General features: G+C 39.4%; 1 protein-coding gene across 2 annotated transcripts in view; it reads right to left on the reverse strand.

Moving 5' to 3' along the window:
• Nucleotides 1-2,616: 2,616 nt before the first annotated feature.
• LOC103718940 (peroxisome biogenesis protein 5-like) overlaps nt 2,617-26,801 on the reverse strand; it is a 33,743-nt gene continuing 9,558 nt past the window's right edge. For both annotated transcript variants that reach the window (XM_008807956.4, XM_039118324.1), the window contains exons 4-15: nt 26,422-26,615; nt 25,734-25,985; nt 23,578-23,700; nt 22,358-22,528; nt 21,783-21,973; nt 21,215-21,464; nt 7,898-7,982; nt 7,086-7,195; nt 6,452-6,676; nt 5,863-5,928; nt 3,342-3,436; nt 2,617-3,199 (exon numbers count right to left, since the gene is read on the reverse strand). In XM_008807956.4, the coding sequence (XP_008806178.1) occupies nt 3,121-3,199; nt 3,342-3,436; nt 5,863-5,928; nt 6,452-6,676; nt 7,086-7,195; nt 7,898-7,982; nt 21,215-21,464; nt 21,783-21,973; nt 22,358-22,528; nt 23,578-23,700; nt 25,734-25,985; nt 26,422-26,615 (1,841 nt within the window). In that variant the 3' untranslated portion in view covers nt 2,617-3,120. The remainder of the gene's footprint in view (nt 3,200-3,341; nt 3,437-5,862; nt 5,929-6,451; nt 6,677-7,085; nt 7,196-7,897; nt 7,983-21,214; nt 21,465-21,782; nt 21,974-22,357; nt 22,529-23,577; nt 23,701-25,733; nt 25,986-26,421; nt 26,616-26,801) is intronic.

Raw genomic sequence — 26,801 nt, forward strand, 5'->3', positions numbered from 1 at the left:
GGACATCCTTCTTCAGCGGGTAGTAAGGGGCTCGAGCTAGACTTAACTCTCTATCTCAACCTTCATCTAAAGCCCGTTCGCATCCAACTGTGACCTCCCTCCGCTCATCCACTTGGTTCTTGACCTAATGGGACGGGAGCTCGCTTGTGGAGGCTCTCCAGTTAAGGGTCACCCTCGTGCTCCTACCATTCGCCTACGACCAAGGCCTCAATGCTCGACTCATAATGGATAAGAAGTTCAGGGTAGTGGTTCTGAGAAAGGAAGAGTATGGCTCCTTTGTTAGGGAGGATATAGCTTGGACGATGAGGTTGCTTATGGTAGACAAAGAAGTGCAGGCCTAGCCGCCTAGAGAAAGGAAGCTTGCTGGAGTACTCGGGAACAAGGAGCTGCATGACAAGCATACGAAAAATTCCGTTGGAGTACTTCAAAGGCTAACAGTTGGGTCACTGGCTTAAGCTTGATGAAAGGTGTAGATGGTGGTAACATGTCTCCAAGTCTTCCTCTCTCTGGGTCTCAAGCTTGACTCACGAGTATGATCAACTTATTCCAAACAATGGGCACTTTGATGGTTGATAAATATGATCAACCTATCCAGCAATATAGTCATTGTCGTGGTCCATAAGAAAACAACCAATCAATTCAAAACTATGGCCACTATTATGACCAATCAGCATGGTTAGCCTATTCAAAACCATAGCCACTATCATCGCCGGTGAATATGATCGACCTATGCAAATCTATGGCCATTATGATGGTCGATGAGTATGATCAACAATATAATTATTATTACGGTCGTTAAGAATGATTGAGTAATTTACCATTGCCATGACCAATTAGCACGATCGGTCTATTCGAAACTATATCTACTATTATGGTTGATAAATATGATCAGCCTAATTAAAATTATAGCAATTATCATGATTGATAAATACGATTGACACATTCGAACTTATGGGCTGGCTAATAGCATGCCTAGCTGACTTTAAATTGCATCATGCATCGTACTTAATATGCATGGTCAATGGATTAGATATTATGACAATATGTTGTGGTCAAGATGATTGACCGATTATTAGCTGACCTAGCATTTTATATTTTCGAACATATAATGATGGAACAGATCTAGATGAAACTGAAGAAGCAGAAAAAAAAAAACTAAAGAAGATGGAGAGAAAAGATGTTGCAAATAGAGTTACGTGGTTTGGTCACAGACCTACATCAACAAGCGAGGATGGAGTAGAGTTTCTATGACAATCAAAAAGATGGAGTACAAAAAATAAAGCCACCTCTCAACAAAATCTTAACCCCAATACACTTTGTCTCTCATGTTGTCCAAGAAAGAAATTAAAAAAAAAAGATGTATATCAAAGTCGTGTTGAGTTCATACTGTAGGACTCCTCCCCCGCACCCTTGGAAAAGATTAGTGATGGACTTTCGTCTTGGGCCTGTCAGCCCAAGCATTCCACTTCCACCACAGACCTCACAAGAAAAATCATAAGCAGCTTTTCTACCGAATTTGGCGAAATGAATCATAGAGTGGGGCAGATTAAAGAATTCAAAGTACACATAATACATGACAATTTGACTCAACAAAAATATTTAGATTTTCATCGAGGCATGGGGGGTAATGTTTCTCCAAAAATTAATCGGTCATTGATACATTAGAGTAAATGATCAAAAATATAAGACGATTAAGATTTGGAATTTGGTAAATCATTTGTGCGTAACATTTAAAGAAACCATGTTTAGCCGCTTGTCATTTTTATAAAGGTCATCTTTAGGTAGTTAATTGCTGAAATTATTTTCCTAAGAAAGTTATCAAGACGAGGGATTTATTCATAAAGGTAAGCACGGGCAACCAGCAAGAAGAAAGTTGCCAAGATAAAAAAACAAAAACAAAAAAACAAAAAGAGGGTAATTATCGCAAAAAATAACTACCAATTTGCATCATAAAAGGGAAATAATACTTTCCCACTCTACATACATGAATGCTTGACCACCCTGACATTGGATAAGACTCCTGTACTCGCAATAAGCATCAACAGGATTCTACAACCTTGACTTTGTCTAAAATTCTAACTTGAAGTCTCTTTCCATCGTAGAGGAGATGGATCCGTCAAAAAAACTCTGCATCCTAGACCCTCATCAATTTATCCCATTCTTAGCATGGTTTAGAGAACAGTTCTCTTATTGATGTAATCAATTATATTTTTTTCCATATAATCAATCTCTTTGCTGTTGTTTCGGTAGTTGTATGTTATTACTTCCTATTAGTGTTTTCTTTCTTTGCAAATTCGCATCATATTAAAAAGTTTAAAAACTTTTACAAAGGCAACTAATCTGCTTTCCTTGATTGACCATATCTATCTAATCCACCTGATCAATCTGTAACACCTGAAACCCACTATGAATGGATCTGTGATTTTCAGGAAATAGCTATAGACTAGATAAATCCTTGAATGTTTCTTGTATCCATGCAAGCTGAACATAAACTGATTGCGAAATTGCTAAAAAGCCACAGCACAAAGAAGTCTGGCACACAGTAACATAAAGCTTTTTGACCCCATACCCTAACAGGAAGGACTAGCACTGAAAAAGTATTATTCAACAAAATAATGCTGATGAACTGCAACATATATTAACATAAATGTGAGCATTCATTTCCAAGAGATTTCTTGCCCAACTTCATACAACGATAATGTGATTTCATGATACACCAGCAAAATAAGACAATATTCTTATTTATACACCAGCAAAATAAATGTTATTGTTTGGCTCTATAGATTGTGTCTAGTAGGCCTAGTGCCCATTTTGACTTTTCATTGATTCCAGTCCTCCAGGTCTTCAATTTGAAGCTTAGCCTCCAAAATTCTGAATCTGAATTGGCAGGCCAGCTTAAATCTTATTGTACATCGGTTTATTGTCTCAGGCTCTTATTGTACATTGGTTTATTGTCTCAGGGGGGCTTGCAAATTTATCAGAATCAACATTCAAGGCCAAAATCTGAGTGAAAATTAGCATACTCCCGGTTATGCATTTTCAAGCATTACTCTTTTACTATGTGCGACTTACCTTCCACATGGGAATACTGAAGACTTCTGGTCTATGGTACATGCAAGATCACAGTGGAAACTCTTTCTGAAGAACATCAAGGTTTCGTGAATCACAAGCTTCAAACATGTCATTCCGAGATACACAACTGTACAAATGGAAAGAGCATATTATCACATGCTTTTTGGTATGTTTTCCTCTAAAGAAAAACTTCTGTTTGTTTCAATGAATTGCTGCATTTTCCAGTTTGAATGCATATGTGCAAGAAAAGAAACTTATCAGCAGCATACCTGAGAGAAATCCGTAGATATTGCCACACATTGTCTGCTTTAGGATTCATTGAAAGTGCTCTCACATAGTATCGCAAAGACTCTTCATACAGACCCTGAACAAAGAAAGAAGAAAAGCAAAGGGGCGAAGTGTTAGGTAACCAAGCTACAAACAGAAACAGTTGGCTCATACAAGCAAAAACAATTATGTGTACTATAATATTGTTCTCTTCCAGATATCTATCTCTTAAAAAAGTTTATAATCCCTTTACTTTTCAGTTTCTTGTTGATGTTCGGGTTTTATTGAATTATTTTTAGGGGCTCTTCTGTTGCAAGTCTTTGTAAATGTTGTTTCAATGAAAACTGGATTCACAAAAATAGGTATGATTGTGATAGACCATAAAATTACTTTGGTTGTTTTCCCTTTTTTGGGGTTGTATAAGAATAGAGTTTATAATTGTTTATAAACAATACTTGCAAGAATCTGATTTGAAAGTAGATGAAAAGTAGTACTCCCCAAGAACATAGAGAACAATTGTTCTATGCAAGCCCAAGATAGGTTTTATATGGTTATAGACAAAAGAAATCTTACATTCATGTATCGTGTTTGGTTTATTTACAATCATCATTATAATGAATATTATTTGGCATATGAATTCTCCAAAATTTATAAATTTGGCAAGAGAGAAACTGCAATTTATAGAGGTTGAGAAATCACCATGCATTGATTATTGAGAGGTGAAGGGGGGTTTGGCTCGGACTTGCTAGGAATATAATGGTGTTGCCTGAAGTAAGAGCAAAAGAAGAAAGGGGGGTTTGGGGTGGAGGCAAGGGCTTAGCAGAGAGTGAAGAGAGGTTTTCTCTCCTGATTTGGGAACCTTGTAGCTTCCAAATCCCTAGATTTTAGTGATAACTAAAACCACCTTGCAGGTGGACTTTGTTATCTCAAAAATTGAGGAATTGTGAGGGCACGGTAATGCCTCTCAAACCCATTAAATACTTTTTTTATCCTTTATTTCTCTGCAATAGGTAAAATTTCTGATCATTAGTTAACCGCAGATGATAAATACACGCAACCAAACAGCCCCTAAAGGAAAAGTGGAAAAGAACAATGGGAATAATCCAGCTTGCTTCCATGATTCACCTTTTTCACAAAAAGGAAAACACAAGGAAGCAAATAGGAAAGAAGACATCAAGGCAAAACAGAAATTACTAGTCATTAGGTGTTGCACAGACTCGATCTGATCCGGTCAGTCTATTGGTCCCAGATCAATCGAAGATAGGGGTCCTTAAACAAGGGTGGGACCCCAAGTCCCTCTAGACGGTCATTCCGGTCTGCCCTAATATATCCTAGCAAAGACAAACTAGAATCAATACATCATGACCTTAGTTACCAGAAGCGGGTCAATGCAGGTACATAGAAATGCATATCTTAAAAAAAATTAATAAGAAACAATCGGAAAGCAGGCGTAGGTACAAGTTTCCAAGAAGATTCAGAACCAAGCACACCCTAAATGGAAGATTCCTACAACTAAGATACTGACATTTTGGGATGGCCTTGTGTCCCAATAATTCACAGCGATGCCAATTATTTCATGCCTTTTTTATTCTTTGTTTTTAATGGTTATTTGAAGGCTCTCTTGTTATTTTATTTAAATTCATGACTTTTTTCCATGATATAATTGATAAATGGTGTTTCATTTAAATTCATTTTTCAAGTTTTTCAATCTATTGGTACAAATACCAGCATCAGCACCTTAAACCCAACCATTGACTCAAACCCTAACCCAAATTTTGACAAACTACTCCTAAAAGCATCAAAATAATTTAAAAAAATAAAAAAGGGCATGCTAATGAATCACCAGGATGCCAACTCGTCTCAAGTGTCAGGATGAGAGTGTCCTGATAATGTCCCGAATTGGCCCCAGATTAGTACGGGCCCTGGGACCAGGATTAAACCCTTGGGTGCAGGCATGGATCATTACCTTACTAGAAACATTAATGCAATAAGCTACTTGAGAGTGTGACTGTGAACAACTACCAAAAGTCCCAGACTCCCAATTGTGCCACTCAAGTTCCTATACCATGAAACAGCACACAGGAAAACTAGAGTGGGCAAATTTGTCTTCCTCATAGTTGTCTTATGCATTCACCTCGAGTCTTCCCACTATTTCCAATTAAAAGAGGTAATATATCCCACTGTTTCTCCTCCTTATTTTAAAGGACAGATAAGAAGCCTATAACAACATACACAGGTCAGTGATCACAATTGGCCAAAGGCAGCTTATCTTGGCCAAGAATCAAAGAGAAATCTCCAGTGAGATGGGAAAAGGCAAGAAGCAATCCCTAGTAATTGCTCGAGTAACCAGAAAGAAACAGTACAAACAACAAAGCCAGTTTTTTTACCATCGTCAGATTTACTAAACAATGTGTAGCATGAATCACAAAACCATCACTTTTTTCACAAGCTAACTGCAGAAAATAAACAATTAAAATTAATTTCCATCTGGTAAAGGTTGTATCGGTTTTAAAGGAAAAGAACCTGATTGGCATAGCTGATACCCATATTGGCCCATGCACGGACATAATTGGGCTTCAAGTCTAGGGCCTGGGAAGAGAGGTAGAACAAGGAAAACAAGTAAAAAAACTACAGAAGCCAAAAGTTGATAATCCACTAGATTAAGCAGCAGGAAACTACGAAATGCTCCCTGTTAAAAGGATTCACTATTCATTTGAAAGAATGCAACATGCAGGCCCATTAAAGTGTGAAAAATGCATTCCCCAAAAACAATGATGTGATATTCTACTATCTAGAAGAAAATAACTATGGAGCTACAACTCTTGTAACAGAGCTGCAACCAAAGAAAAAATTGATGGATACAACTCTGTGAAGGCGACAGGAAGCTTGCAAGGATGCATGCCAGTTGCAGATTTTACAATGTTAGAATTTGGACAAGTAATATGGTCTGCCTGACATCACAAAGGCACATAAAAATGTGATGTGTCAACTAAATAGCCCAAGGAATCAAATCAATGGAGATATCATGGCCTCTTTTTGATCTTTTAAAGAAGGTAAAGACCTGTTTAGGAAATAGTCTGAAAAGATGCAACGGAAAAGATAATAAATCTACCTGTTGGTATGCCAATATTGCATCTGCACTTTGAATGCTGTTTGCTTGAGTTGCACCAAGTTTGTTCCAGAGAGAGTAATCACGTGGTTTGAGTTTTAATGCTGTCTGAAAGGATTTTATGGCTTTGTCATATTCCCTTGACAGGTTGTATAACACACCAAGTACTATATGGACATCAGCATCATCAGGTGACATTTGAGCAGCTTCATTGAACAACCTTGCTACCTGATATACCATTTAGTTTTTTTAGCAACAACATTAGATGCAATCCCCACTATATCAGTTAAAATTTTTTGAAAAAAAAAGGGTTGATAGAGCAAGTTGATTGACCCAACCAACTTGCTTCCATTGCCATCTTGCAGTAATAAGAAACCAACATCAAGCTTAGTTTTCCGAAGCCACCAAAACCAAGAAATAGAAGGGATGGTTATTTACATCATTAGACTATTCACAAGGTATTTGTCAAGGATAAGCCCTAAAACCAGAAGACCTGGTGCACCGAAATCCAAACTATTGTGCATGAGGGTTGAAAAAAACAGATAAAAACTGACGAGCTTCTCTCGTCACTCATCTTAATGTACTAAGAACAGTGACAAGAACTTGAACGTGATTGTCTGGACTCTGGAGTACTTACATCACCATAATATAGAGAATCAGCTTGCTCTGGGGGGGTAAGCCCCCCATACTTTGGATGATTTTGAAGCCATTTGTAAAGATACTTCAATGCCTCTGGTTGCTCTAGTTCTGTAAATATCATGGGAAGAAAAGTATCTCAGACCAGAAATTGGTTAATGATCTTAAGTATCTATACGAGATTATTGGTAACATAAATAAGTAGAATTCAGAGAAAAGTGGACAGAAAAATCAAGCATAAGTGTTAAGAATGAAAAGAACACCAAGAAACAGAGCATGGTCGGTTCAAACAAAAGATAATAATCAGCGAGGGAGAAAAAAAATGGCGAATGAAATTTCTTAAAGTTTTATCAGCTAAAGCAAGTATTTACTTTGGACGTGAAGTGTTTCCAAAAAGTGGACATAAGAAAAGCGATTAACACTTTTGGTAGTCATCAGTCTGCAACAAAGAACAAAGGTAGTCACAAACAACAGTGCTTCTAACGAAACAGTGAAGGCAAAGTACAAGTCCAGATGTCCCATACTTATTTTCAGTAATAATACGAATGATTCCTCATCAATTAAAACATGCATGTCAATTATTTGCGCAAAGCAAGTGTTAGTAATTTAGAATAAAAAGCTAGTAAAAGAACTCAGGGAAACATGCCCCAAAATTATTACCTGTTTAAGTAATAGGATTTATTGGTTTAGAATACATAAAAGCAGGGAAAATTGGCAGTCTAACATAAATTATCTGACACACAACAATTACACCAAAGTAGTCAAAGATCACGGTTCACGGCACATAGTAATTTCATGAAGAGTTATCCTTACCATTGGTATGACTAACTCCAAGAGCAAGAAGCACTTCAAGGTTTGTTGGATCTACTTCTTGGGCACGCATCATGGATGCAATAGCCTGAAATGCAAACAATTAATTTACCACAAACTGAAATAAACAGAACCCAAAATGCCACATCTGGAATGAAGCGACATATATGAAGTATATGACAGGATTTTCATCTTTCATGTCTATCAATCTCAGCTTCTGTCCAGTAAGATATAACAGAAAACAAATTTCCTTGGTTAAAGCAGTAAGGCACCGAAAGAAACTGGATGATAACCAAATTCTCCAATAAGACTGCTACCTCAGAATTTTCTGACACAAGCAAACATATAATGACCAAGTTTTAATTATTAAAAGACCTATTTGACAGGTAACACACAAATACAGACCAATGCAAAAGTATGACGGCATAAATGCATCTTATGATTTCATCAATGAGAAATTATGTGTGCTTGAGGTTTAATACAGACTGACATTCCATCTTCACAAGTGCTGCTACTTGACATTATACAAAAAATGGCCATATTAACAAGCATTCTTCATCAGCGTAGAGCCAGACTCATCCAACCTATAATAATATTTAACAGGATGTAAAGCATAGCTTCACTTATTTTCGAGATGACCCATTCCAATATCCAAAAGGGGCTTGTGAACCAAGCATCGCCACATCTTGCTACAGGAATGCGACTATGTAATTTGAAAAACCAGAATCATTGAAATATACAGATGATATTTTAGAATGTGAAGCACAAAATTTGATAGAGATACATGTATCATATGCCAAGATGTTCAAACTTCAAACACTCCTTTATATGCACCAAGGTACGTCGTACCGGTAGGCATCCAGTGCACGCCCGTGCGGGCGCTGAAAAATGCGCACAGGCTCGGAGAACTGCACGCTAGGCATGTTTTCCTGCACATCTTCCTGCACGGGGAAGCTTTTCCACGTTGCAGCCAGCGCACCTGTTGCGGACCCCAAAAAACGCCACCACAAATCAGCCACGCCAAGCCAAGTGCATGCCGGCTCAACTGAGGCCAACCTCGGCCAAGGCCAAGAATCGGGCCAACTCCACTGCATAGAGGCTTGCCCAGCCCTCGGCCAACCAAGTCAGAAGAAAGCGCTCAGGCTAAGCCTATCCACATCAAACTACAACAAGCTAAGCTCGACCGCATTAGCGCGCGTCCAGCTAAACCCAATCAAAAGGGCTGTGCACCAGCAAGCACAAAGAACCCATGCGCGCCCAAGTAGCACGCCACCTAGCTCTCAGCCAGCCCATGCCCAACAGAAGACCAAGTCAACAGCAAGCCGAGCCAAGTGGCACTCATCCAAAGGCCACAAGTGTGGGAGCATAAAGGAAAAAGCCCTCCATTCCGAGAATGCAAACATCAGTAATCCATGGAGGAGTCCTAGGACTCTTCCATTGCCATCCGATCTGTGAGAGCAAGGGCCCAGATTCAGCGGGCCAAATTTCAGCACCTCATGTGCGTGCCAAGTCACCAATCCGTGGACATGAGGAAATACAAACAAGGCAGGATCATCAAGGCGCCAACCAAAGGCAAGCACAAAATAAGAAAGATCTCCATGCTGCCAAAAGAATCCCCCATGCGTGTGACAAGTCAGCAATCCATGGCCAAAGAGGACATCAGCTGGACACTTGTCAAAGGATGAACGGATCACACGCTTCGGCCAACCAAGCGCGCACCCAAAGGATCCAGCCTTCCACCTTTGCAATTTCAGCATGTGACCTGCATGGGAGAAGTTTGAATTTGAATTTCCTATGTGGTCGATTAGGAAGTCTTTCGAATTTTAAATTATCCCGCCAATAAGCCATATGTGGCACATGAGTCTCAGGTCTATATAAGAGAGTCTTAAGCCTCTTGTGAGGAATATCTTTGATCATTGTATTTGCTCATTTGAGTTGTAAGTCCCTTAGGAAGTCGGCCGCAAAGCTTGGGAGGCACTTGTGCCAATTTTCGGTTTAGAGGTTAAGCCTTAGACTTGGGCTAGAGTAGGATAAATCAATCCTCTCTAGATTGTATTAGGTTAGTATGAACCCTCCCCGTCCTTACTAGAGTTCTTGTTTGCGCTGTCTTTTGGAATTGAATCCATTGTTTTCTTCCCCATACTGTGTGGTTCTTCTTGCCGGGCCCTTAGATAGGATCTTCAAGCATAGACAAGGATTCCAAGACAGCAAGAGATAGTCGCGTTACCCGCCTAAAGATGGTCCCATGACAACTATCTCATCTTCCTCGGCGGATTCTTGGCGCGGGGTTTGGGACCACAATGTCCCGCGGGCCAACACTGGTGCTTTCTTTGAGATCTTCGTCGGAAAAAGTTTCAAGAAAAGCTCCGTCGAAGACTCTACTTCGAGATTTCATTGAGATAGATCGTCAGGCACTCACCTTCATTGAGGTCCAAGGAAGGGCGATCTAAAGAGGTAACGCACTAATCTATTCCTTAGAAAATTTATTTTCAAATTTGAGTTTATTTTGTATATCTTTGAAAGATCTGAAGTTTGGATTCAAATCTGGATTTTTATATCTTTGATGAGATCTGAATATTTTGAGGATTTTTGGTCTATTGATGTATTAAGAGAACTTTTCTTTGTAAGGAAAAAAGAGTTTTACTGGTCTGTACCTTGTTCATATAGGGATAACACAACGGGAAGGCTACTAGTAATACCCAGTGTTATTTGACCCAACTGTTCGTTGGAGGGTATATTAGGGGCCGCATAAAGAGAGGCTACTAGTAGTACCTTGTGCGCCTTTTCTAACTTTAGTGCTTTAGGGAACAAGTAGTGCATCAAAAACCTCTTTAGGTTGAGTGATTTTAAATCTTGTAATCTCTTTTTGTATAACCCATACGTGGGATATTGGTGATTAATTGAGTGGTGTAACATCTTTCAAAGAGGAGGGCCGGATCATCTCTTGGGTGACAGCCACAGGAGGAGTGTTTGTGTTTGTTGGGGGCTGATTTTACATAGATAGATCATAAAGTCGGGAGGTGATTCCAACACCCAACAAAGAATAGTTGAAGTCCTTGAAAATAGTAATGCCCAATTCGGCCGAATCTTAGAAAGTGTAATGAATACCTTGGCCGATATGAGGCGAGAAAGTAATGTCAATATTGAAAGATTAGAGAGAAGATTTGCTGAAAAAAAAGTGATGCAAGTAATGGGTTAAGAAAAAATATGAGGGAGACGAAAAAAAGGAGTAGAAAGAGGAGAAAAAGTAGTTGATAGATGGGCCAATGGTATCCCTGAAGAGGATCGGTCCAAGAGTTTGTATGAAGAAGAGAGTGAACCCGAGAGGCATCCTCACCCTCGGAGGCCCTAGGCCGAAGAGAACAAGAGGATAGAAGGAGAAGAAACCGGGTAGAAGTAGATAAAGATGTAAGAGTTTCGGGTTTCCAGGAGAAAGGGATTAGAAAACCCAAGATAGATTTTCCTACTTTTGGAGGTGGTGATCCTTATGAGTGGTTCGACAAAATTGAGCAATATTTTCATGTTTATGAGATCTCACGAGAAGAGAGAGTAACCCTAGCCAGCTTTCACTTAGAAGGAAGAACTAGTAGATGATGGAGGTGGCTAAGGAACCTATATGAAAAAGAGAAAAATAGGTTGGGGTGGACGGTATTTGAGAAGGAGTTCATGACTCAATAGGGGTCGTCTCCTGTTGTAAATCATCATGGCCAGTTGGCCAAGCTAAAGCAAGAAGGCAAGGTGCAAAGCTATATCGATGAGTTCCACCTATTGCAAACCATGGTGGACGGGTGGTCCGAAGAAGCTTTGCTTGGCACCTTCATCGACGGGCTCAATCCTTGGCTTGCCAAGAAACTCAAACTCAAGCAGCCCACACGCCTTCAAGATGCAATGAGAATGGCGGAGATCCTTGACCAACGCGGCTACTTCGATCAACGGCCGGCCAAAGAGACATCCAACTGCAAGGACATCAAATCCTTGCATCCGAGAGCACCACATGCAGCTGCAAGCACATCCAAAGCGCAGCCCCAAGAAGTAAAAAAGTTAACACATGAAGAACTTCAAGACTACTTCAACAAGGGTTTATGTTACAAGTGCGGTACCAAGTGGGAGAAGGGCCACCGATGCAACCGCAGCCAAGTTTCTGTGCTAGAGCCTTGCAGTGAAGAAGACACCAATGAAGATGTTGCAACTTCAAATGGAAGCCAAACTGAGGCTGATGCATCTGATGAAGAATCCGACTGCGCCTTCATGATTCGTGAATGTAGTGACTCGGATTCAACTGGCGACCAAGAACCAGGTGTTGAACCCGATTCTGCACCAGAAATTTCTGCGGCAGCAGAAATTCCAGATTCTGCATCACTCTTCCAAGCCGAGGTAACTTTGCAAACCAATGCTATTCAACATGCAGAATTTCAGGAGGCCGAAGAGGAGTCCAGTTGCATTGCCATCAGCGACGCTGATTGGAGAATCTGGGACCAGATTCGAGAAGCTGTCAAGCTAGACGCCCGAGCCTAAGAAATCAGCGAAAGGATTGAAGCCGTAGTCGATGGAGTCACCAACTTCAAGTTGAGATATTGACTCATTCTCTACAAAGGGTATGTCTATGTTTCACCTTAGGAAAGACATACTAGACCACTTCCATAATAGTAAGGAGGGAGGACATTCATGATGACTTCGCACATACATTCGTGTGAAACATTTTTTTTTTGGAAAGGGTTGAAATGATGTAAAAAGAATGGTAGCCCATTGTGATGTATGTCAAAAGATAAAATATGACCCTAGGGTACCAATGGGGCTATTACAACCAATTCCTATACCTGGGATGATTTGAAAAAACCTATCCATGGATTTCATAAAAGGCCTACCAATGAGTAGAGGATATAAAGTCATCCTAGTGGTAGTAGATAGACTTAGCAAGTATGCCAACTTTATAGGCATCAAGCATCCCTATACAGCTAAGTTCGTAGCCAAGGCCTTTGTAGAAGTGGTAGTCAAATTGCATGGCATTCCAACGACCATTGTTTTAGACTGTGACCGAATCTTTTTGAGTAACTTTTGGAAAGAGTTGTTCACTTTGCAAGGCACCAAACTAAAGGCCAGTTCATCATATCACCCTCAGACTGATGGCCAAACAGAAGTTGTCAACCAAACCTTGGAGCAACACCTCAGGCGCTATTGCCACAGCCAACAGGCACAGTAGCAAGAATATCTGGTATGGGCCGAGTACTGGTGTAATATCTCCTACCATTCATCTATCAAGACAAGTCCCTTTCAACTCGTCTACGATAGGCCTCCTCCAACCCTGACATCCTACGAAAGAGGCACAGCCCAAACAGATGAAGTGGACAACAATTGATTTCAAGTGACGAAGTTCTGGCCAACGCCAAGAGTGAGCTTTTGAAGGCTCAACAACGCATGAAAAGGTATTATGATCAAGGGCATAGAGAGGTAACTTTCGAACCTGGACAATATGTCTACTTGAAGATAATACCTACATAGCAAAAAGCCCTGCAGAAAAGTTCAGCTTCAAGTTGTCCAAAAGGTATTATGGCCCTCCCCGTCCTTACTAGAGTTCTTGTTTACGTTGTCTATTGGAATTGAATCCATTGTTTTCTTCCCCATATCGTGTTATTCTTTTTGTCGGGCCTTTAGATAGGATCTTCGAGCATAGGCAAGGATTCCAAGGCAACAAGAGATAGTCGCGTTACCCGCCTAAAGACGGTCCCACGACAACCGTCCCATCTCCCTCGGCGGATTCTTGGCACGGGGTTTGGGACTGCAAAGCCCCGCCAGCCAACAGCGCCCCCCTGTGCGCGCTAATGCCACTATGTGGCATCTATGGGTGCTTGTTCCCACCGGCCGAACCAGATGGAACCGGACCGGTTCCGTCCAGTTCGCTCTTGTACCGGCTGGTAGGGGTTTCGTACCATTCGGTTCCAGCCCAAATAGGGCCAAAACCGTTTTCCACGGCTATACCGAACCGGTCAGGGACTGGACCGGATCGGAACCAGACCGAACCGGTCCGGTATGGGCTGAACCGGCCAGTACAGGCCGGTTCAGCATACCATGATATGCACATTAGTCGCATATACGTGAGAAGAACATTGGCCATTGCAATTGTACATAAAGGAATATTTGTCCATTCACTGGATTTCAGTTGTATTGCTGCAAATTTGCAACCTAACCAACCCCTACACTCATGTTTCATGATATCAAATCTCATGTGTGGCTTTTCTCTATGTGACCTTCAAAAGCAATTTATGGGATATTAACTTGTTGTGATTGCACATTGTTCATCCAAACAAGTGGACTTTAGTTGCATGATACAATTTCGCCAAAATTGCTGCATTTCTTTTGGGAAGACAATTGATTTCCCATCTTTTGTTCTGCTTAAAAGTCCCTGAACTTATGAAGTCTTGTTTTTGTAGTGGACCAATTTGTTATTAAATTAATGACACCAAGCCGTTATTGCAGCTGATGCTACTGAATCCAATTCTTTATTTTTGTAGCAAGAACTAAGATGTCTTTCCCCTACTTGTTGCATCAAAAACTAAATCTCAGGCTTCTGATAAAAAACAAGTAGTTCTAATGAGATTTGTAACATAAATACCTTTACACTTTGCAATGATTTAAGCAGCCAAGTAAGATGGATTTTGTACAACGACACTGCAAGAACTTCAAAAAAGCAATGTAGCACAGCTTGGTAAGGCATTTGTTTTGGGTACAAATCGCATGATTCAAATGTTTTCATCCTACATATTACTTCTTCTATGGGCAGGAACAAGGGATTAATTTAAGATAGATTGAAGTTGGATATTGGCTTTTCCAAGGGTCAATTACACCATTAGACTTTGGCATCAATTGTACATGATCTGCCAGTAATATTGCTTGCTATGATTGCCAGGAGGACTTTTTTTCTACAAAGTCAGCCAGCCGCTTTAAAACTTGCATAGAGTTGCCTAAAAATCCTAGGTGCAGGATTTTCTTTCTTTTAATTACCTACAGGTTCAGGCATTTTAAAGTTGGTAAGTTCCACCTAATGAATAGTACCTGCAAGCAAATCCCAACTTGTCCTTCTTTATTGGTTATGTCCTCTGGCTAACTCTTCTAGAGGTGCAGGAGAATACAAGAGAAAAGCAAATCAAACATATAATACATATAATATATATATATATATATATATATATATATAGAGAGAGAGAGAGAGAGAGAGCTCTCTGATACGGTAGAGGCAATAAGGCATAGGAATGCACATCTTAAGAAAAGAGATGAAAAAGGTATCCTATGAACTTATTAAGAGCCTCTGAAGAACTCCATGTCCATTTAACATGATAAGATGAGAAAAAAGATGAAAATAAGATTTTTCCAATTTTCAGTAATAGAAGAGATAGGCTGCGGATCCTTCTAAGAAGGGAGACAAAAGAGACAGATGATAAAAAATTGGAAACACAATGTAAGATAAAGAACAAAACTAGGATTACAGCTGAGAAAGTAAAGAAAAAAGAAATGAGGATGGGAAGATGAGAAAGGAGATGACATATACACACGCTTTCATGCACACATGCACATGCACGCACACATAAAGCCAGAGTGTGTGTGAGAGAAAGAGAAGCGATAAAGGAGAATGACTCATATGGCTTAGGCCATTTTTGGAAGAGCTGTTGGCAGTAGAGCTTTTAGTAGAGCTTTTATAAAAAGTTGTTTGTTGTTTGGTAACTGCATTTTTAAAGTGTTGTGGCACTTTAACATGTGTTTGGTAAACAAACTGAGAAACTACTTTTGGTGTGACAAAATAACCATAAAGGACATTGCATAGTATTATACAACAGAGCATAATAAAATATAATACTTATTAATACATAAATACATGATATAGTATAATATTACTGTAATGAAATATAATATTATCATAATAAAGTAATAAAATATTGTATACTATAGCAAAATAATTTAATATAATATTAAATTATTTAACACCATATCAATGTATTATGATATAGTGTAATATAATATTATATTTATAGTAGAATACAATAATAAAGGTATAAAATATTATAATTATTATTGTAAAATATTATTTCGTGTAATTATTATATTTTATTATGGTATTTTGGTAAAAAAACAGCTTGTCGATGTAGCCTAAAAGTGCTTTTTTGGAGAAGCTCCAAAATGAAGCTTCTCCCAAAAAGCTGTTTTTAGCTTTCTAGAAAAGCTAAAACAGCTTTTCGAAATTTTTACCAAACATCCCTATTTCATCTAAAAGTGCTTTTAGAGGGCCAGAAAGTATTTTTTGGCCCTCCAAAAGCTCTGCCAAACGGGGTCTTAATCCTTCTTTTTCCCCATTTCGCACTATGACTTTTCATGAATTCATAACCTTGTTTCAAATGTCATTTTATAGATCAATTCCCTTATTCCTTTTGGACTGATCTTGACAACCAAGTGCAAATTATATCCACTCTTTATAGTGCATTACACAATGACTTTCGAAAAACTCATGACTCTTTAATATCATCACATCTAAGAGTGTGATACGACATTCGCCATGCATGCTGTCACCTCCCAAGATGTGATTTGCTACCTTTCACTACATGAGCACCACCACTGCATACAAGCAGGGAATGTAATATCCCTATAACTAAAAAAATTAAGACTTGCAATAGATAGTAAATAGTCAATCCAAATGATGCCCCATCATTAAGTTGGCCTCTTCCATCTTTTTTGACATATTTGTCAATAGTCGATTATTGCTGCAGTTCTAATGTCAAGGTTTTAACTTGAAAACCTACACAAGGGGAAAAGCAAGTCAATCAACTCAAAGATGGCTTTACAATGGTTAACCACCCAACTTACAAGCATGGATACCCTTAAACCTAGCCCTGAAATAGGAACAAGATTTAACAATGGAAAAGATAGAAAAGAATCTCCTTAGTATATGTCTTTAAAATATATCAAATGGTTCTGATGCTAGATTCTTCTTCATCGGACATTTAATATCCAAATGTGGTTATACTGGATATGTCAGCAAGTCTTCAGTATTTGTTTGCCAACTGCACTAGTCAATCAACCATCAAAGGGTGTCTCAATCAGCCAACAGCATGATATCATGACATTCTATGTCAGCCATCATCTTTTGCTCCTCTTGTTAGCCTTTAACACACTCCAGGTCAAGTGCATATCAACTTGATATTATAGTGCATGCATCACATTTCCTTTTACGATTTTAATTTTATTGCACTTTGAGCCACATAGAATTGCTATGAAGTCTCTCTTTTCTTCTTTTCCCTCCATCCTACACCCACTTCCACCCCTCCAAACCTTCAATACGTTTTTTTCTAGTTTTAATTGGATTTCATAACCTCTCCCTCTGTTATTTAACTGATATATACCTTTTTGACTAAATGCTGCTTTGCAATTACCCCTTATTTTCTTGTTCTTCTTGCCTCTATGTTCATCTCTTTCTTGCCTCTGGGAAGATTTCTTTTTAAATAATATGCGAGTTTTCATGCTTTGAGAAACTTTCATAGAAAACATGGTATTTCATCTCCTTTGCACTTTATGACTTCTCCTTCGATTATCGCTATCTGATTTACATCGCCTTGGTGCATTTAATTGTGCTTTATGGCCTTCACAGTCCATTCTTGACCATACGGCTGCAAACACCCAAAAAGTTCCTTCCTTAAACTACCTTCCATTCATAGATGTTCAAGCTTTGGGTGGAGGATCACTATTGATACTTGTCTTGCCACATTCAGCATGTGAGCTATTCTAAAGGCACTTGAACCAAGCCTGCCGCCCATGTAAATTCTTAAGTTACTTATGACATATCTGATACCATCTCTAGCTTTAGGTTCATGTAAAAGCAAGTGGCATCATATTAACCAGTACAAGTTCTCCAATCCAGGGAGTTGGTACAAGTTTGTTCATCAAGTAACCAACCTCCATACAAGTCAAATATGGACAACTCAGTAGTTGTTACTGAGACCTAATCTTCCTAAATCAAAAACATAATAACTTTTTAAGATTCATTATATTTTGAATAGCATCTGCTCCCGCAATGAATTAGGATCCATTTCATAGTTTGATCTTCTTTTTTACTACTAATTAATCCAACATCACCTGTCCACCTATTACATCATTTGAACTTGTGACCATCGCTGATCCCTTTGAAAAACTAGAAAAGATAGAGTGAGAAATATCACACAAAGAGGCTAATGAAAGACAAAGTGATGAAGAGCCAGTTCAGATGGTATAAAACTGTCCAGAGGATGCCCCAATGAGTAAAGGGGCTCAAATATGAGTCTCGCACTTGAGAAATGGAAGATTTAAGATAGCATGGATGAAAGCTATAAAAAGAATATGGAAAAGTTTGCAATAACACCAAACACTTACAAGTAATGTTTTACATAAAGATTCATGAAGCAAATCATTATATTTCAAACAACACTTGCACTAGTCCGACCAAGGTTCGATTGTACCGGTGAGCACCGGCACCGGTACGGTTCCGGTACGGTTCCGGTTCGGTACCGGCTTGGAACCGGTACCGAACCGGAGACGCGCGCGCGGAAATTAAAAAAACAAAACGCGTCCGCGCGCGTCCCAGACGCGCGCGGACGCTTCAAATGCCACAGAGTGGCATTTAATGCCACTCTGTGGCATTTAATGCTCCCACGCGGGCTGCCAGCCCGCGTGGGCACAGTGCCCCGCGCGGGGAACCGCGCTCGGGCGCGATTCCCTGCTGGGAATCGCGCGCGGTCGTGCGCTCCGCTCGCGCGTCCGCGCGCGTTTCCCAATTAAAAAAAAACGCGTACGCGGACATGTCAAATGCCACAGAGTGGCATTTAATGCCCCCACACGGGCTGCCAACCCGCGTGGGCACGGTGCCCCGCGTGGGGAACCGCGCTCGGGCGCGATTCCCTGCGGGGAATCGCGCGCGGGCGCGCGTTCTCTGCTCGCGCGTCCGCGCGCGTTTTTCAAAAAAAAAATGCCACAGAGTGGCTTTAAATGCCACTCTGTGGCATTAAGAGGCCCACGCGGGCTCCAGCCGCGCGCGGGCGCTCTTCCCCGTGCGTGGGGCGCGCTGCCCCGCGCGCGGGCACTCTTCCCCGCGCACCCACGCGCCCGGTTCGCACCGGTACCGGCTTGTACCGGCGCGAACCGGGCCGGTTCGCGCCGGTCTAGGTACAGAACCAATCGATTCCGACCCAGTTTGGGTCGGTACAGGTCGGTTCAGCAGACCATGAGTCCGACACCTTGGCAATTTGTGTAATTCTTCATATTTGTTCCCATACATGTAAAATAGTATTATTTTCCTCTAGCCTAAATTTGAAGATCTTATTCAACAAATTCCTCTAGGTTAATTCCAAAAATTTTCAAACTTTAAATGGTATTATATTCGGCCTTCAAGTCTTAACTCTACACATCATTGCTTAAGTCACCATCCTTTCTAGTAGAATCTCCACTACTCAACCCCATGCATTGTGATCTTGCTCTACCTTCATACTCCAAGTGCATTATCATCATTCAACAGTTACAACGACTATCCTTTCCTTCACGAACTGAGTGTCTTTCACAAACATTCCCATCTATGTGCATATAATGCAATCCATCTCTACTTTTCCCCCCTACATTATTCATATGCTACAAATATTTATCTAACCCTCTTTATATGTGACTTATAAGTAATCAAGTGCCAAATATTTGTCCTATTAATTAGCAGTTTAGCATCTTTATTACTGTTAACATTCTGTACCTGGCTCTGGAGAACTTCATTCTATAACAAGGTGTTATGAGAACATGAGTTTATACAATACTGTTTGCACTATCATTTTTACCCAATTCACTTAATAAGTTATATCATTTTTACTTGCACGTAAAAGTTTCCTTCTTGGAATCTATCATCTCTCTCTCAGTTACAACAGGACCCATTTAGAGGGATAACAACCCCTATCAAATACCATCATGAAGAAGATTTTCTACATTAGCTTACGAGAGAGATTTTTAGGACAAACAGAATAGAATATACATGGGGGCTTAGATAAAGGGATGGATGTCATTTGCACAAGGATGGCTGACATGGCACGTTGCTTGCCATGGCATGCCATCCCATGCTGATATGTCATGTCATGACAAAATAATAAACAAATCAACAAATAAATAATAGACTTACGAACTCTTTTAGCCAGGTGCCAAGGCATGTCAAGTATCAACCTATGCCAAACTAAAATTACTAGACTTATGCGGGCATCGCTTGATATTGAGTGGCTCATCATATATTAGTAACCAGCATAATGCATATTGTGAGTACTTTCCAGTATAATATGTGCCAATTGGCACAAACTACCATAGATCAAAACTTAAAACCAAGAATTGCTAAAACGACCCAAACCGGGCAATTTGCCTATATCAAACCGAACCAACATGAAACCAAGGATTGCTGAAACAAAGGTTGGTTTAGCCTATAAAACTCTCCCCCCTCCTCGATAGGTTCTCTTGAAGTCTCAATTGTACCCTAGCTCGCTCAAAGCGCTCTCTTTCGATGCTGGCCACAGCAAACAAGGCAAGTCCCCTCTCTCTCTCTCTCTCTCTCACTCTCGCTCTCCCTCTCTCCTCAATGGGTTCTCTCAATCATGCCCTAGCTCGCTAGAAGTCTTTGCTTCTTTCAATGTCGACCGAGTTGTTCAGGGATTATGGCTGCGGCCACCGACGAGGTAAGTCCCCCTCTCTCCCGCCCCCGCCCCCTCCCCGCCCCTCTTTGGCAGCAATCATCACCTTCGACCCCTCCTCTCACTTTCTCCCTCTCCCCCTCCATCCTTCCCTCTCTTCCTCCCTCTCCTTTTCCCTCTTCCCCTCTACATGAGCCCCTTTCTATCTCCCCTTCTCCTCCCCCACTCCCTCTCCCTCTCACTGATTCGGTACACATCGGATTGGCACAATATGGACTCCTACCACATAGAACTAGCCACCAGCCAGTACGATCCTTGGTACCTTCCAGCAAACCTTGCTTGAAACCATATAACAGGATAACATGTTTGAAGTTAGAATGGAAAAAAATCCCAAAAATTGATACGGAAACAAAACTAACCATATAGCGCAATAAAAGAATTGATTCACTAGTTTTGGAAAACCCAGTAAATGATAAATAATCATACTTCATTTCATGAAAATTTGCTACAATTGGGAGATCCACCTGCTATCATCACCAATGCCAAAGTGCATGTTTGGGGATGTTTGTGGAATCTCATAACACCACATCATGAATTCTGCAATCATAAACTAACAGCGAGAAGGACAATAACTTTTTACAGGTAGGAGTTCATTTACCTGTTGATCGTCATCGTTTTCTGCATGTGTTATTCCCAGCAACCTCCAACCTTCAGCATTGTCAGGATTCTTTAAAACTTCAGCCTCTAAAGCAAGAACAGCTTCACTTAAAAGCCCCTTGCGAAAGAGCTCTTGCCCTTCCTTCAAAGGATTGGGATGACCAACATAAGGGTTCATATCAGAAAAGACATAAACCCCTCTTGATGCACTGGACTGTTGCTTGGATCCTAGTAGTTGTTCATCGAGGTACCTATTAGTAGAAGACTAAAAGGTTAGTGTAAGGAAAGAAATTTTCAAAAATTTATCCAAGTCAATTGGGAAAGTATGCTACAATAGAAGATTAACAACTTGCATTCTCTTAACTGTTCAAGAGATTTCCAGATAAATGATCTTTCATAGGAAGTTAAGCATATCACTTGACAAAAGGATTCTGAAAGGTTTATAGTTTACACGGCCGGAGGGGATAAAGAAATTTTAATAAAGAAGCTAGTAAAGATAGCATATGCATAATGATTTACTTGAAGCATAATCATGACCATTTTAAAAGAAACTGTGCAATTAGACTTACTTATCATATGCATCTGCCCAATTATCTGCAGAACTTTCCCCAAAAAGACCTTCACTGACCTGCTGTCCAAATTCCTCGGCCCAGTCTTGGACATGCAATTTGGAGAACTCATTTACCCATGGATCATCAGCTTTGTGCTGTGGATGTTCCTTAGCAAACTCATCCGCCCACTTATCTGTTCCTTGTGAAAGCTAAGACATCAAAAATTGGTGGCACATAAGTCATCAGCTAACAAGCAGACTTTGGTGATTTCAAACCATGAGGTCCTATACAAATTTTCCAATTTCAACTTAATGAAGTATAATAGGGGAAAAAAAAAAAGGAAAATGGTGCAAATGAAAACAAAAATTTGGTTTTAGATAATGAACATGACTAGCAGAGCACATAAAAAACCAACAAAGTTTGCTGTCATACTTCTATGAATAATTCAAAAAGAAATTAAATACTCTAGTATACTTCGCAATTAGTACAGCATAAAATAGTATTTTTCATGACAAATATAGAATACAATAATACACTTCATGATGAATACACAATATAATTTACCTTCATGATGAATACAGAATATAATTTACCTCTCCACGTACAAACTGATCAGCCCAAGAGTTAGGACTGACATTATATTGTGCTTGGTATTCATCAGCCCAATCAGCAGAGATAGATCCAGTAGCCGGCTTGATTTGATTCTCATCAACTATAAGCTCACCACGGCTCATCTTTGAAACAAACTGGAGAAACTTTGAATTCTTGTGGAACATGAAACAAAAATAATGTCAGATGTAAAGTACGCAGTATTGGCCCGAACCGGACGGTACAAGGCATACTTTACCATACCAGTTCGGTACCGATATCTAGTACAGGTGGCGTACCGACATGCGGTAAGCCAAAAAAACTCTGTACCGTACCAACACTGTGCTAGTGTGGCACCGGTACGAGGTCCGGTACCGAGACAGCAAGCCTTGGTCAGATGTCTACAGTACAAGAGATTTAAAGAAAACAACATTAAATGAGATTAAGGACAGTGTGGCCTATTAAGGCTAGCTAGTAACATTTAAAGTTCAAAGTTTCTTCTCTTGGGAATACCGGATACTCTTATTAAGCGCAAAAGTCAAAATGTTAAGATGACCAATATTCTATGATGAATTCCATATTGATGCTTCATCTCCCTTCTGTATAATTGGTGGTATAAACTAACCTAGTCTTGGTCAATAATTCTATATCATAGCATATTGATTGACACACTAGGGCATATCACATTATATATTTTCCATGTATGTACATATATATGCATCCATTCATACATGAACACAGATACAGAAGCACAAGCACACACAACCACCTTCCGACCCGCATTGAGACATACAATTTTAAGAAATTAACTAATTAAGTCACTATTTATGGTAAAGCAGCACTAAACCCAAACACAATATTAGTCACAATTCAAAACAGTCATAAGTTACATAGAGATGAAGCTGTTGGTTTGCACTGCATCCTCAAGACAACTCCCACCAACCATATATTTGAATTGTCTGAAATCAAGGAGATGCATGAAGCACAAACCACAATATACACAAAGCAATAGGAACACTACAGCCTAACCTTCTTCAAACAAATTTCTACTAAATATAATTGAAATTGAAATTTTGCACAAAATGGCCATGTTTCGTTAGCTACATAAAAAAATGTGTCAAGTAGGCCAGTGCTCTCAGTATTCATTGAGATTGAGTGACTGGAAACAAAAGAATGATGACTGCAATTTTTTTCTACAAAGAAATTACAACTGATATTTTTATACCTGAAATTTTGGGTTGGTATTTTGTGCTAAAGTATGTGCAAGCATACGGCTCTGCTCCATAGCTGCTACATTGGACATGTTTCCGCCACTTAGCTGACCAATTGAAGCCATTTGTGATTGTTCCTGAAAGTGAAGAAATTGCCAAGGCCTCATTAGCACTGATTTAAAATTGAACTGTAAATTATCTGATAAATTATAATACTAAAAATAGAAGACCTTATCCATGCTGAATTTTTTTTGTGTAAAAAGCTTTCTCCTGACAGTCAAGGATAATAATTTGCCACATATAAAAGTGCAGAGTAACATGAACTCAAGGGCTTGTTGGTTGCCTGTGAGTGTTACCAAAATAGATAATTATGGAACCTGGATTAATGTAAAATAGGATTTATGAAGAACAGAGGGAGACTTGTTTCTCACAAAACTCAATCTTCAGGTTTGATGATCTATCAGTTTTTCTAAAACAAGTATTATGCATAGCAGCCAAAGAGGTATTTATAAAACTCATTTTTTGTAGGCTACCTCGAATTGGTTTACGTAAAACCTGACAAACCAAACAGCCCTTAAGTCACTTTATCATTAAGCAGGTGATTGCCAGCTACTAAGCCCAAGGGGGAAGAACATTTTAAGATTTGCAAGAGTACATAAATCATTCTAAAGGGTAGAACTCAATGACTATGTCTTATCTAAACAACAGTAAATCAGGTTATAATTTCAATCATCTGCTAATTAAACAGCAGCTATGTTCGTAAAAATTTTTGGATGTCACAGCAGAAGCACCAACCCTCAAAATTTAAGTGACAGATGTCACTAAACAAGGATTTATTTGATTAAGTTCGATGGCATCCAACCAACATCCAACGATCGTCCAAAAAGAGCAATTTTATATGGGTTGGTAGTTGGTGGAATTTAGATCCAGCTTAGAATGGGCTGCTGGCAGCAAACAAACAAAAGGTAGAAACTGTGCTTAGTGTAATCTCAAACTCCATGAGTTTATAAAAGATTGTTATTTGGAGGATTTATTTTTCTTGTATCTAGATTCTAGATAAGAAGGAAAGTTACACTGAAATTTGTGGAGCCAGGCAGTTAATAAAATGAAGCAAGTTTAGAAACCAGAGATAGGGGCAAATGAAAGCATGAAAGGGAAAACAAGTGGGAGCAAGAAGGGATTGGAGATTCCCTAATAAGAAAAAACACCTGTACTCAGATGAGCTAAAAATAAGATATCTTTAAACATAATCAGAAAGAAATTTGGCAGTGAAGTTAAATTTAGTCAAGCTCAGAGTACTACATCTAGCATTTATATAATTCAGACAAATCCAGGTAGAGTTGATTCATGACAACGCCGAGTTGAATTTTGACCTGATTTTCAAATAAATCCATGAAATATAGCATCCATATTGTCTGACATATACATAAAAACACCATCCTCAAACCCTCACTAAATCCACTAGATCTAGCAGGGTAGAGGAGAATGTAAAAGAACCAACTCAACTAGGAAGACTTGCCTTCCTAACTCAGAATTTATAACCAGGTACATGTCATAAAAATAGCTTCACTGAATCGAGGTGCATGGCAAGGCAAATTGCCTTTTTCTTGAATTAAATTTGGTGTATCATCTTCTTATGCTCAGACTTTACACCAAGGATTACCACAAACGGTATATTTAGTTTCTCAGCATTTTTTTGACAATTTTCAAGGGAAAAGTAATATTTCAAAAAGAAAAAAGGAAAATAATATTAATTCATTCCAGCAGCAGAAACACCCATACTTATGATTGTTTTCCCCTTCTTTTTTCAGAAGGGGTGACCAGTATCAATAGGAGATAAAAGTGCATAATAAATTGACTCTATAGATCACCATCATGAAACAAAAGAAGATAGAGAACGGACTCCTGAAACTGTTCAGAAGTCTATATAGATGCATCTACTAACAGATGAGCATCATCCCATGCTATTTATGATTGGAATATGCCAGTTAACTTATGTCCATGCCATTAAATGATCTCACAACACCGTTATATAAATCATAAGTAATCCAGATATACTAGCACATGCATTTTTCAGTAACATTAGAGAAGTTATTCTTTTAAGGGGCTTTGGCAGTACATAACAATCCAATCATGCGATTCAGATTATATTATCTGCAGGACTCTTTACCTGCTCAAATTCAGATGCCCAACCATTAGCACCATGTAGTTGTTCAAAAGAATGAGCCCATGCCTCAGGGTCAGCAATCTCCCTCGGTTGATTAAATTCAGTAACCCACCTATCTGCAGAATTAGGCATCCCAGATTTCATGGCACCTTGAGACTCATTCCAATATTCTTCCAACTCTCGAAAAGGTCCATTCATAGGGCCTCTAATTCGATGATCACTATCAATATCCAGAGAGTGCAGCAATGCATTTACCTGAGACAGGCATTAGTTATATATAAGACCAGCAAAATTTAAAAAGAAAAGGCACAGAACTCGAATGATTGTAGCTACTAACATAGCAAAATGGTGTACAAAAGGAAATAGATGAATCTAAGAAAAAAGGCACATGATATCTGTGACTTCATCTAAACAATTCAAGCTAGCACACCGAGGGATAACAAGGTTTTCTTTGGTAAGAGAAAAAGAAGTTTCTTTCATTGTTCCCACTAATCACATTCAAAGGCCTCTTTCAGCTAAGAATATGAACATCAAGTAATATACAGAAGTAGATATTGACTGAGCATTAAATCTGGGCAGACTCCAGATTGATCAACCCAACAAACCTGAAAACTTTCAATGCAGCCCACAAAACAATAGCAATGACTTATAACTAAATATCATGTGTAACAAATAGGAGACTTTGGCCAACCTGGGCACTAATGAACTCTTCGCTTTTATCTGCAAAAATATGCCTAGCCATTATGCAGCTACGATCACGTATGCATTGTTTGTCAACTTCAGACAACCCAAGAACTGGTAGTGCTGCCGGACGGAATGGAACACCAGCACGACCACTGTCCACAAAGGAATGCAGGAAACTAGACAACACTCTCTGTGGTGGTCCTGCAAAGAGAAAAAGTGATATAAATTGTGTCGACGTTTAAAGAACTAATATGCTTTTGCACTTCTCTTCCAATATGTAATCGATAAGGTTTGATCATAGGTTTAGAAGCTTTACATCAATATTTTCTGTATCAAGATAGGAAGAAAAATTATGGCTTAAACAAATCAGACCAGGGTCTACTGTGC

This window comes from Phoenix dactylifera, unplaced genomic scaffold, assembly GCF_009389715.1.
Source record: "Phoenix dactylifera cultivar Barhee BC4 unplaced genomic scaffold, palm_55x_up_171113_PBpolish2nd_filt_p 000334F, whole genome shotgun sequence".
Lineage (NCBI taxonomy): Eukaryota > Viridiplantae > Streptophyta > Magnoliopsida > Arecales > Arecaceae > Phoenix > Phoenix dactylifera.